This window comes from Agelaius phoeniceus, chromosome 17 (genome assembly GCF_051311805.1).
Source record: "Agelaius phoeniceus isolate bAgePho1 chromosome 17, bAgePho1.hap1, whole genome shotgun sequence".
Lineage (NCBI taxonomy): Eukaryota > Metazoa > Chordata > Aves > Passeriformes > Icteridae > Agelaius > Agelaius phoeniceus.
This window is the reverse complement of record NC_135281.1, coordinates 11,629,097-11,642,398: the sequence shown is the minus strand read 5'-3', so window position 1 is coordinate 11,642,398 and position 13,302 is coordinate 11,629,097. Positions and strand designations below refer to the sequence as shown.

The 13,302-nt window shown below is 45.7% G+C and overlaps 1 protein-coding gene across 1 annotated transcript in view; it reads right to left on the bottom strand.

Moving 5' to 3' along the window:
• TAF4 (TATA-box binding protein associated factor 4) overlaps positions 1-12,182 on the bottom strand; it is a 36,832-nt gene extending 24,650 nt beyond the window's left edge. Inside the window, exons 1-2 of the mRNA XM_054644455.2 lie at positions 11,808-12,182; positions 8,790-9,878 (exon numbers count right to left, since the gene is read on the bottom strand). Coding sequence (XP_054500430.1) covers positions 8,790-9,878; positions 11,808-12,123 — 1,405 coding nt within the window. The 5' untranslated portion in view covers positions 12,124-12,182. The remainder of the gene's footprint in view (positions 1-8,789; positions 9,879-11,807) is intronic.
• Positions 12,183-13,302: the final 1,120 nt, after the last annotated feature.

The following is a 13,302-nucleotide window of genomic DNA, read 5'->3' as shown; positions in this document are numbered from 1 at the left end:
TCCAACTGAAGCTGTAGAGACCCAGAGCTGGACAATTCTACTGACTGACAGCTCCCCAGGGCAGCCTCAGCACAAACATTCCCTCCACATCCTCCTCTGTGAATTCATGCCTCTCTCACTGCCCATACAGAATCATTCTGCTTTGAGAACATGCCAAACACTACGCCTGCAAGTTCAATACAAGCCATCAACTGGGACATGATATTACATGCCATTTGGCTGATAGCAACATTTATTAAGTAGCTCTGCTTTTGCAGTTAGTCTGAACACAGAAGGAGAATTATTTTCACACCTGTAAGCTTGAATTCAGAATGCTTTTCAACAAAATCAGGTTTCGTTTTGATTTTTACTAACCATCAAATGCACAGTCCTGAGTAATGACTAAGCTTAATGACTGGGTATGACTAACACTTATAAATAATTAGTGCCTTTTCTCCCCCTCCCCCATGGAGCACAGGGAAGGAAAGAAAATCAAATGATACCCTGGTAAAAAAGGAAGAAAGGAAGGAACTAAGAGGTTGAATCTCAATGTGTGAACACTTGTATATTCCTCCAATCCACCCTTAATACCACTGCAAACACCACTACACGTATGTCTGTTAAAAACTAATAACTCCCCATGCTTGTCTGTGAACTTCCACACAGTTCAGTCACTGTCAGCCTCCCTGCTCAGACCTCTTCTCCCCCACTGATCCCTCCACAAACACTCTCCTTGTCCCCTCCATGGGCTCTTTTGCCACAGGTGCTGCAATTCCCCAGTGCTACTCCTTGGAGCTGGCACTTGTGACTCATGAGAGCACAACTGGTCCCACTCGCCACACCACGACTCAGGCTCAAAGCACCTGCTGTTATTACACTGGGAGAGAGGCTCCCAGCTGAGTCCTCCCTTCAAGAAATGTCTGATTAATAAACTGCAGAAAGGTGTGCAGACAACTCAGTACAGCCTTGGTGCCCCCCAAAACCTCTCAAAGACTGCAGCATAGCAGCTCACCTCACTGCTTGGCTTTTGTTTATACTCTGATATCTGGAGCACACATTTTGCAACTGCACTGGTTGTCAGCACAGTCTATCCAGCACGTGCTTTATTCTGCACAAAAGCACTGTGATAGCTTTTAACAGTTCAACTACTCTCAGAAGCATATATTAATCAGGTTATGATTATAAGTTAGACCATTTTTCCAAGAGAGGCTTACTCAATTCAATACAAATCTTAGGACAGTCATGTCAGTCATGTAAAATAATATTACACACTGCTGTTTTATGTTATTCTTGTCTAGGTACTGGATATGTGTTACTGAAAAATACATTTTAGTAAGGCATTTTAAGGGAAAAAGCATCAAAATTAAGATACATAGCATTCATAAATTACAAGTCAAATTTATAAACAGAGATCTACCATGGCAAGAAGTTACTTAATTTTCATCAATATACTTTTCCAAATCCCACAGAAAGAGCTTGGTATCCAAACTGGACCTTGCACTGAATTCTGTACAAACACAAAGTAAAAGCACCATCCCTATTTAACATATTTTATAACACATTTACACATTTTGCTGAGCATCAACCTTTGATGTTCAAAGTGCAACTTTCTGATTACTGGTAATCTAAGTAGAGAAACCCACAGTTTTAAAATGTTATTTTGAGTCTGACAACAGTTACAGACCTGAAGATCAGATACATTTGTACAACACCTTAAGACAGCTCTGCTGAGGTGCTGAACAGATCTCACTGCAGGTGTATCAATTCCTTAGAATTATCACCTCTTTCTTGATTACTGATAGATCTATACCACTATCCAGTGAAAACAATCAACATTTTGTTCTCACAAAAAATACTCTATATTTTAAAAAACCCTTAGAGGCACACATAAGACCTCAAGGACAATTATTATCTTTTACATTAAATTTTATGCTAAAGACATGTGAAGAGAATAACTCCAAGAGAGGAGGGCTTGTGGTAAAAAACTGGCTCTCAGTTGAGACACCTGCACCTCCAGAAGACAACCAGCATTTCCAGGAAGAAATTCCCACAGATTAGAATTGGTGTAAAAATTTACAGAGTAAGCTGAGGTTTAAAACAACCAAAAAGCTCTATTCATGTGTCTATGGCAAAAAAAAAAAAAAAGCCTCATTTAATCTGAAATATGGATGATCACATAATCTTTACACCTGTTTAATTACAACCTGTACACAAACCAGGCTGTATCAGCAATTTTGCTTCTCTTACAAGGAAGCAGATACAAGAGAGCTGATACAATTATTTGCACACAGGAATAGAGCTGTGGCTGTGCAAAGAAAAAGCCCTTTGTCACCTGTGAGCAACACTCTCTCCCTAGTATGGCCTTCCCTGGTACAGAGCTTTGGGGTTCATAACACACCTGAAAGAACTGTCCACTAACTAGCACTAAACCTCCTCTCTATCATTGTCATAGATACATGTGTTTCTCCTCAGTTATGAGAAACTGTATTTTCCAAATTCTACCTCTCCAAATCTTCTTTCACAAGAGATAATGTGCCTAACAAAGCTAAACTTGCTAACAGTCTTCCAATTAGCAAAAGCCTTTTTTTCCTTACGTGAAGTATCGACAACCAATTCAAAGAGAAGTTTCAGACAGATTAATGGAGTTACAAACATTCATAAAGTTTCAACACAAACAATAATCTTGACAAGAGTAGATATTTTAAGGTAAAAATTATGATTTTGAATATTTCTGACCAAAAAAAATGAACACATTAAACATTTTTTGTTACTGTATTAAGTGACTTCTATGTCCAGTTCTTTCTGAGCAGATTCAGTATTGATCACAGTTTTTACACAAAGCAACCTTTCCACACACCAGCACTCTCTTTCCTTGAACCCAGATAGTTTAAATATCAATATTTTAAACTGTGTTCTAGAGCTACTTAATAATTTTTTTTAGAATTATATTTACATATCATTTCCCAAAATAGGGAAGACAGACAACAGTAAAAGTTCTCATACATCAAAATACTTCATTTGAAGAGTTTGTGATATAATTTATCTCCTATCAGTGGCCCAAACTCATGCATTTTCACCTCACTTTGCTAACAGGGCTGCAGTAATCTCTGTTAGTAAGGGATTCAAGTCCTGGGCAACAGTCAAACTTGTGGTCTTCAAACCAAGAAGGTTTCACAAGCAACCCACTTAAATTTCCAGAGATGGAAAACATGTAACTTCTTGCAAAGTGCAAAACACTTCAAAAGAAATAAATCACTTCTGGTTATTGACCAATAACCTCTATCACAAGCTTAGCGATACCCAAAATCCCCAGAAGATCACAATTTGAAGATCATACAGACATATCCATCCATACACTTCCAAAGGCTGTTGGGAGCAGTGTTTTTCATAACAGAACTGAACAGTATGTAATCAGAGTTAACAGCTTCCATAGCTTAAGAGAATCACAATTCCAGTCCCATTAGATCCCATCACTTCACGACACAAGTGATAAGATGTGCACAACATGAAGACACTGTTTTTAAAGAACCAGAAAACCCAACTGCACAGCAGCTCCCTGAGGCTCTCTGGGGTACAAAGCCAAGCATGCAGGAGTCCTCAGTTATGGAAGGTGCAATGAGAACAAACACAACTTTCAGTCTGGTGACATATGGCAGATCTGATGTAGCAGATTCCAAATAAAGCAGAATGTTCCTTTTGCTGATGCATGATTTGAACATAAAATCCACCCTGCACTCAGAAGGGTTCTGCAGAAGAGATCCATGGTCATCTTCCAGAAAGACAGATACTGCTTTACACGCCAAGTACAGGACTCCCAAGCTCTAATCCTGGCAAAATATCGATTCCTGCATGGCCTTGGGCAAGTCAGAACTTCTCTAACTTGCTCTTTCCCCCAGCTCTAAAGCAGAGTTTATACTACTTCATTTACCAAGCACACAGGCAGGTTGCAAGGATTAAAACATTTTGAAAAATGCTTTGAAAGTAAAACATACTGGAAGTTCTCGAAGAAACCCCCATTGTCACGGTGCATTGCAGACATTATTTTTAACAAAATCGAGCCATGCCAACACACTTAACAGGCATAATATTGGCAGCACATGCAACATACAGGGAAACTATAATGAGGATATGTTTGAACTCGCTTACTAGTCAGTGAGAAATAGAAACAACCACATTCTACTACTTCATAGTATTTCCCCTGTTCCTTTCTGTGTTCCTTATATCATGGGGTTCTGATGATTTCCTCATCTATCTGCATCCTAATTCCTTCAGGGACTTCTCAGGTACACGTTTCAAGTACAAAGCAACCCAAGGAATGAGGCACTCAGTAGGAAAAAGGAACATAAATTGCTTGCTTTGATTCTTCTCAGTTGGCACCATTCTCCATTTTTATCCACCCTCCTTTGCCCAACCACCTACTACCCCAACTCCCAGCTGAAGGAAATGGAATTACTCCTGCAGAAGTTGTTTTTCAGTTATTCCACCTCCCGAAAGTACAACTGCTCAAGTCAGAAGGACCCAAACCCATGCTTTAAATTATGTGTTAGGTAGTTTTCCCATCCTAAAGCCACTATAACCATGGCCTGAGTTAGAATCCTTCTTGGATAGTGAACACAAGCTAAAAACCAATCAGTTTCTACAAAAAAAAGCTCCAATTTAACACCAAATGAGGTTTTGAGCCTCTAAGGCCATGAAGAAACCCTTGAGTGTGCATATTGATGTTGACCATCTTCCAGGATGTGCAGATGTAGAGCACTGATGCTCCTTCAGGTCTCCTTTGCTTCTGGAAAGCATCAATGATAAGTTTTAGCCAGTGCTGGAGTTCAGAACTCTGGAACATCCCACTGTTAAGGGGCCTCTTTAACAGCAGTTTCTCAGTCTGTAAAAGGCCTATCCTGCCCTCACCACAGAAAAGGCACATGAGATGCCCTTCAGAAAGAGAGCAACAAAGAAATCTGTAGTCTCATCCCCTATCATCAGCCACTGGCAGATCCAACTGAGTTTTGGGAAAGTAATAAAGAAGTTTTATTTTTAGATACAAGGCAAAACAATTCTCTTCTACAACAGCTGCAGAACTGCACCACTGCTAGTGGGAAAATTGGTCATGACTATAGAAGTAAAAAAAACCCCATGATGACATGCCATCCTATTTGCTATTTTCAAACAGGACTACATGTCACCAAACCATATTTCATCAGGAAAATACCAGACTTTATGATCAAGCCACCAAATTTTCATAGCTACTAACAGTCATTCAGAAGGTAAAAGAAAAGAGAGGGACAGAGGGAAGTGAAAGTTTCTAGATTTCAATTTCACCTAAGCTAGTTGAGAAAACTGTCCAGACCTACCTGCTCCATACTATTCTCACTGCATACATTCAGCACTCACCAATCTGCTCCTTTCTCTAAGCAGACAGCTTAAAAATTTATTATGAGATGTTTGTACATAAAGATAAAGGAGAAGACAGTAGCAAGAAGAGAAATCAAATCTTTGAACCCCAAGCTGACAGGATACTGCTAGGTAAGCATGAACTCACACATGCTGGACCTGTACTACAGCACTGCTGGACAGGATGGAGTTTTCAAAAATTATTTTAAAGTACCCAAGTTTGGCAGTTTACAAGGTGATCCTACCCTGTGTAAGCAATGACCTCTAAACACTTTACACACTCCTACAAGGCAAAAGATAAATTTTAGTGCATAATCCCAGTTATACTTTTCTGCAGACTTTTCTGAGCACTTCTAACCATGGAACACTGACTTATCACTTTAACAAACCCACTGGTTTTCTACCTCTTACCATATTATTGTACAAAACACATTTCCCATTACTGAAGTACTCAGAAACAAGAAGCTCCATTCAATTGATTCCCAGTCAGTTTTCAGCAGTGTTGCATCCTTAAGGCAGTATTGTGTAAACTTTTGTTCCTACCCCCTTACAAAATTATTTCACAGTATTTCCATCTCTTTTCTAAGAGGGTGTGAATAACTATTTTGAGACCATCATTACCCAAATCTGTCCAACTGGAGCACAAGGTCCCAAACACAGGCTCCTGAAGAAAAGCCTAAGGACAACAGTCCCCTTCCTCAAAGATGCCAGAAGTGAAAAACCATCGTTAATACACAGATAAAATAGCTCAGTTCCTTAGATAAGAAATACACCAAAATCCACTAAGGTCACAACAATTATGGCCCACTGGCTCTTCAAACATCTCCAATTTGGTCAGTCAAGGGTTGCAGTACAATTGCCTTGATGCAATACAAAGCATTATTCTAATAGTAATGTATTTTAAACACCATTGATGCAGTTTATTTTCCACACGGTCTTTCATAGAAAACATTTGAAACCTTGTAAGGTTTCTAATTTTCAAGCCCCAGTTTATAACTCCTGCTGACATTTTACATTCTGCTTTCCATACATGTGACACTGTAACTGTATTTTGGAGAGCTAGAAACAGTAATTCTGGATAAGAAAACAAGAGTAAAACCTGTGCTGTCATGGTCAAACCTTCCATCAGAATTTTCTAAGAGTTTGTAATTCTTGCTGTAAAAAGCTGTGTGTGCAGTGTATGATTTCAAACTGCTTCAAGCACTGTCATTGAAACTCTACTAGCACCCACTATTAACTTTTAGAAACAAACTTGTGAATTTGATGCATGCAGTAGGTGCACAGCACACAGGCATTGCAGCTGCAGCTTCACACTACCAAACTGCCTCCAAAAACCTGGCCTAGATGCTGTCATTGAAAATACAACCCCAAAAGCACAGCCCCCCATGCTCCTTTCACTATGAGTGTGCCTGCACTCTGCTGAAGATCACAGCAGCTGCACGTGGCCAGATCTGCAGAGGTGCTTGGCTCTCAGAGGTGTTTGGAAGAGCCCAGCATCCACCAATTCTTAAGTGTTTTGAAAGAGATGGTTTATGCAAGGCATTTTCAATGCTGGTTACTTTTGCAAAGTGTAAAAAACAAACTAAAGCAATGTAAAAGAGAAATAATCAGTTCTACTAAAAAAATATTTTTCAATATTAAGCCTGTCTTATCATGCAAGAACTCAGTTTCCAACCTCTATGTATCCAATCATTTATACTTGCTTATTATAAGCCATGCTTATTCCTTTGAAAGCCATAAGTATTTCTTTAAGTTGTAGGACAGAAAAAAAAGTGCTCCATAAAAATCCAAGTGCTTAGAACCTGTATTGCTTTACTTGGATCTATCAAGAACTCCAAAGGAACAATTTATGGTCCAATTTTGCTTAAGGACTGGCAATGCTGCTTCCAAGAGTAACACATTTCAGGATGCTGTGGCAGTCTGAAAACATCAGCTACCTGAAAAAAGGTCCCACTGGATTCCACACTAGTATTTTCCCTCATAATCAGGTTTATAATGCTGTATTAATAAAAAATGTAGGTATAAATGGCACTAGACTAAACTGGATCAATCCTTTGATACAATATAGCAATAAATAAAATAAGGCTTTTCCAACCTATCAATTTACAGGCTTCAAATCAAGCACCACAATTTCAAGATCTGAATTTTACTGCTATTCTTTAAATTAGCAACATGTCATTCAAATTACTCATATATGGAATAATCTTTTACAGGGAAAAAAAAAGAGGAATATTTATACCAGTTAGTACTTGGATACACAGAATGTTTGACAGACTTCATCAAACTCCATGGCATCACATACCACAGACAGCATATTACACAAAAACACAGTGTGTAGTAATACAGCACATAATTCCTGATCTACTTGATGTGACAGGTGCATTGCTCTGAGGTTGATCAGAAGTTCCAAGAGATGTATTTTACTAAGACCACCTCCTAAAACCACCACCAATTGCATTCAGTGTTAGTAGCAAAATTCAATTAGCTATTCTTTGCATAGTGCCCTGAAAACAGTGAGCACTAAGAATACAGCCCTTGGATGTATTATTATGAGGACAGCAATGTGTAGGTTCACACAAGTATTTGGAGTTAAAAATCAAAGTGGATACAAGCAACAAGCCTGACTCGAAATAATAGCAAATATATAACCTTACATCTCCAAATCTGGGATATTTAAGGAGGGACACAACAATTCTGAGCAAAGAGATGCTTCTCATCCTGCTTTTCACACATCCATTGAGTTCAGGACTAGACTCCTTGTCCAGAGATGCTCAGCACTAAGCATGAGACTAGCTACTACAAAAGCTGCAGCCCTAGACACAACAGGGTGAGGTAAGGACATAGGAAGTCTGCCTTTTGTATCAGAATGCCAGTGACTAAAAAGATGATCATAAGCTTCAAATCTGTGAGTTTTTAAGTTAGACTTTGAAGGTATTTAAAGCCAAAGTAGGTGGTTTTCATGTGTTGTATCTGCTGCTTCTCTGTTCATGAGTGCTCTGTGGCAATGGGGGCATGCAGGGACAGGAGGGAACCAAACAGCACATAAAGGTTACAAACTATTGACAAAACCACCTGAAAATTCAAAATGTCTGTTGTGCTAATGAAATAACAACATTTCATTAGATAATGTTCCATTGTCACACTTTGGCAGTTTGCAGCTTCATCTACACTCGCATTGGAACAAAGATACCAGGCAGAATTCTTTTCAATTACTGCTGAAAAGACTTTCTGGTCACCCAAAATCAGACACTAAGTAGTGGAATGCTACTATGCTACTACTACTCAACACCAGACCATTCTCATTGTTACATGTCATGCCTTTTCCACAATTCACAATTAAATGGCACAGAATCTTACTTGGATTCCTTCCTCCCTGCAAGATACACACTTCCAAACTAAAACCCCTCAATCCTCTGACTTACCTGGTGGTAACTGAAAATTCTGAATGTTAGTCGGATTCTGAGGTGGCTGAGGCAAACGAGGTGCTAAAACTGTAGGAGTCAAAGTTGCTCTGATTCCACTCGTAGTTGGTGTTGGAGTCCTTGGCAGACTTTGTGCCACTGTATTGGCAGTGCCTTTTGCCATTCCTGTGGGGGTGCCAGGAGCTGCAGGAGGTATCCCACCAGGATTGGGAGCAACATTGGAGAGCCCAGCTTGCATAGTTTGCCCAATAATCATGTTACCCCCTGTAGTACTGGGCTGGCCAGCAGTAGCCAGCGTCTGCTGTTGGGACACTGCCTGGACTATAGTTTTAGGAGACTCAGATTTGATGACCTGTGTGGCAGGAGCTGCTGGCACGCTGGAACCAGACTGGCTGTTCACAAGCGACGTCTGGAGGGAAACTCCAGATCCCACAGTGGCTGTGGCAACAGCAGGAAAACTCCCCACACTGATGGTTGAATTGATCACAGTATTGCTCCCGTTCTGAGTGGCTGCAGCAGCTGCAGCCACCGTGGGTCCTGCAGTGTGGATGGGGGGCCTCACCAGCGTCACCGTGGGCGCCCCGGTGCCGACGCTCGCCGGTGGCTGCGAGGAGATCACTGTGGGCGAGGAGGAGGATGCAGAGGACACAGCAGTGTTTAGGAAAGAAGTCTGGATGACAGTGTTAGAAGCTGAGGGTAAAACAGCATTAACAGCGTTTCCTTTCCCCACGGATCCGGGTCCATTGTTAACGAGAGGGGCAACAGCAGGTGCAGGAGCGGGGTTGGCAGTCACAGGAGTCCCAGAGAAAGCAGCACTTCCTGTGTGGTGAGAGTTCATCACCACGTTACTCCCATTCAAAGTCTGCACCGTCGTGGTCCCAATCTTGCCATTCCTGGTGGACAAGGCAGTTGCCATGGTGCTGATAACCACCGATTTGCCCTGACTGAGGGTCCCTGGAGCAGCAGTGACTTCAGAGCCTCCTGCTGCTGCAGTGGTGGTGCTGGTGCTCGTTGTGGTGGCTCCATCCAGAGCTGAAGTCTGGGACCGGGTGTTATGATTAATAACACCCCCCTGCACTCCTCCTGCCCCTGCAAAACAACAGCGAGGTTAAACAGAGAAAATGAGCAAGAAGAGAAGTCCAGCAAAGACAGAATGTTCTCCCTTATCACCAGGTCTTCTCCATCTCCCAAGCTGCCTGCCTGGAGCCAGGAAAACAGGACAGAGTACAAACTGAACATGGCTTTGAATACGTTATCTTAAAGCCTCCAATATCCCACCAAAGACTGGAAGATCCAGTATTAATTGTAACACCCCTGCTTTTGACACTACAGTACAAAACAGGGAAAAGAGATTTAATATGAACCAAGGGAAGTAAGTAGATCATCTAAGACCGCCTCCCCATTCTGGAGCCTGACATCCCATTTAGAAACAGGACTGCAACTGCAAGGGGGAAAATGGCCATGGAAGACACACTATTGAGACATATTCCCTATACACATTACTCTCTAATCCTGTCATCCCCTACAAAGTAAGTCAGATCAGGAGGCTCAACAACAGCAAAATATGAAAAGTGAAAGGAAAGAAAAACATCGGCCTGGCAAGATAAGAAGTACTGCAAGGCCTGGAGCAGGTTTCTAGAAGACCCTTCTTCCTTATTACAGAATTTGTTCCGACGCATCTGAAGTTCCCACAGCCCGAGATAGTTAAAAATAAATAAATAAAAAGCAAAGCTGGTTTTCAGAAGGGACAAGATGATGTAGCTTCTTGTCCTGAATAATCCTCATGCCCCTTGATAAGGCCTGGTGTTAGCACAAGTACAATCACACACAGTCCAGGTCCTGGCCCTAAGGAGACAGAAATGGGAAAAGAATAGTGACAGGCAGACACTGAGATGCACATTATAAGGGTCAAGGAGATCCTCCTAGAAGAGCTTCATCAATCATAACAGACGGTCTGTAGTATCTTCTTACACTTCAGCAAGACAAAATCAAAAATAAAAAAGGGGGGAGGGGAGGAATTGCAGAGAGATTCTGGGGAGACATTTCTTTCAATCCCCCTGAAAAACAGCTTCCCTCCATTCCCACGTAGTGAGCCCTCGGTCCCAGCCTTCACACTGCCCCCCTCCAAGGCTCACAAGACGAACGGGGGGAATATTCCCAGGCAGCTCCGGGGGTGGGCGGGTGGGAGAAGGCGCTGTGCAAGGTGGGGTGTTGTGGCCTGAATTCCCCCCCTTGCCGGGACCCGGCGTTGTGACTACCCCCCCTTGAGGGCAGAGGAGGAATGGGAGGTCCCCGTGCCCCCTCCAAGCCCCTGGAACAAGGGAGGGGGTGCGGGGGGAATATCAAGGCAGGCAGATATGGGGGGGAAGCATTTTGAGGGACTTCCTCCCCTTGAAATCCCCCCTCGCTTCCTCCTCTACAGGAAATAGGTGTCATGATTAATAACACCCCCTTCCACTTCAGCAACAGCGAAGGGGGAGGGGAAGGAGCATTTACACAGACAGCTAAGGCGGCATTATCAAGAGGGAATCCCCCCCATAACCTCCACCCCTGGAAAGGGAAGGGGAGCAATCACAGGCGGCATGGGAGGCACAGCCATGACCAAGGGGGTGGGCTCTGCCTCCTTCAGTCCCCGAGATTAACAGAGCCCTTTTACACTCCAGCAACAAGGGCAGGAAAAGCAGAGGGGACCGGCAGAGTCACGGACGGGCACTGCCGGCTCCTTCTGCGGGGCGGCTGCCCCCACACATGATCCAACACCCTCGAGTAAGCACGGGCGAGGAGGGAAAATAAAGGGGAGGGAGCAGAGGCGCGGATACACACCGAGGGGGCATGATGAGGGAAGGCTCTCCCCCGTATGATCGATACCACCCTTTGCACTCCCGCTCCTGCCACAACGAGAAGGAGGAGAGAGGGAAAAGGGGGGAAAGCAGTGAGGGAAGGAGGCAGCGGGAGCTGGGGAGTGGGGGGAGGGGAGGGCCCCTCTCCCTCAGAGCCCCCCACCCCTGCCCACGTTACCTGCTTTTGTGATCTCTGGGGCACTCAGTCCCATCTTGCTGCCGCTGCTGCTCTCTGTTTGGGCATTAGCATTGCCTCCTACTACTACTCCTCCAGGGCTGGGGCTAGGGCTGCTGCTGCTACTGCTGCTGCTCACAACATGGTTCCCCAGCAGCCCCCCAGCGGCCCTCAGGGGCTCCTGCGCCTTGTGGTGCTGGTGGTGGTGGCCGGAGGCCGCCAGCTGGGACTCCAGGGAGCCCACCAGGTCGCTCACCACCTTCTCATCCACCTCCGTGTTCAGGAAAACCTCATCCAGCAGATCCGAGCCCGCCGCCATCTTTTTTTCGGAGGGTTCCTGTGAGCGGCTCCCTCCTCCCCCCCCTCCCCTCTCACGGCTCCCTCCTCCCCCCGCCCCGCTCACACTCGGCCCCCCCGCCCAACAGCGCACGCGCGAGCGCCCGGCCCGCACATCACCGGCCGGGCAGGGATTCCGCCCGCCGCTGATTGGCCCGCGCCCGCGCTATAAAAGGCCGTGCAAATGGCTGCGAACGCTTAGTTGGGAGTCGGGCGGCGGCGGCGGCCCCCCGGCGGCCGCGGGCGGGCGGGGGCTGCGGCCCTTCGGTGCGGCCGCGCCGCGGGTGCGGGGGGTTCGGGAGCCGCGCGGGGCGGCGGGGGCGGCCGCGGCCGCCGGCGGCTCTTTGTCTGCCTCGGCCCAAAATGGCTGCATGTTTTCCCTGCTGCTCTCTGCGTCCGGGTCTCCCCCGCCGGCGCGAGTCTGAAGGGCGCCCCGCACCTGTGCCAGCTGCGTGTAACTGATCCACCGGCGGGGCGGGCGGGGCACACGCCCAGCCCCGGGCGGGGGCAGCGGGCGAGGAGGAGCCCCCGCGCCTGCCTTCCTCCCGCCGCCGCCGGCGGGGCCAGCCGGGGGCTGCAGCCCCTCGGTGCGGCCGGGCCGCGGGGGCGGGCGCGGGGCGCGGTCTGACTCAGCACGGCCAGGGCCAGCTCCGGGAAAGCGCGCCCGGCTGCGAGCCCAGCGCCGGGAAGGGAAAAGGAAGACGAGAGAGAGGGGAGGCGGGGGGGAAAAGAGAGGGAGACGGCAATTTTGAACGGTCCAGTCGCAGCTGCGAGCCGGCACGGCGGGGCGATCCCCGCCCGTGTGTCAGCCCGCGTTACACCCCCGCCGCCGCTTAACCCTTGGGGGAGAGCCGCGCTCCGCAGCGGCGCTCGGCGGGGAACGCGGCCCCCGCGGCCCGGCCCGGCCCGCCCGGCGCCGGCTGCAGGTGGACGTGATCGCTTCCAGGAGGCGGCTGCACTTTGACCTTGTTGTGCAACCATCATAAAGGAAGTAAATAACGTAAAAATACAACCCGCCTTTCAATAAATGCGCTCTTCTGCCAGGCGCTGTTTCCCCAGAAAACTGTATTACCAGATGCAATTGGAACAATATTATCAGATAGAACAATTTATCTTTCACAGAATAGAATCATAGAATCATCAAGGTTGAAAAAGACCTTTA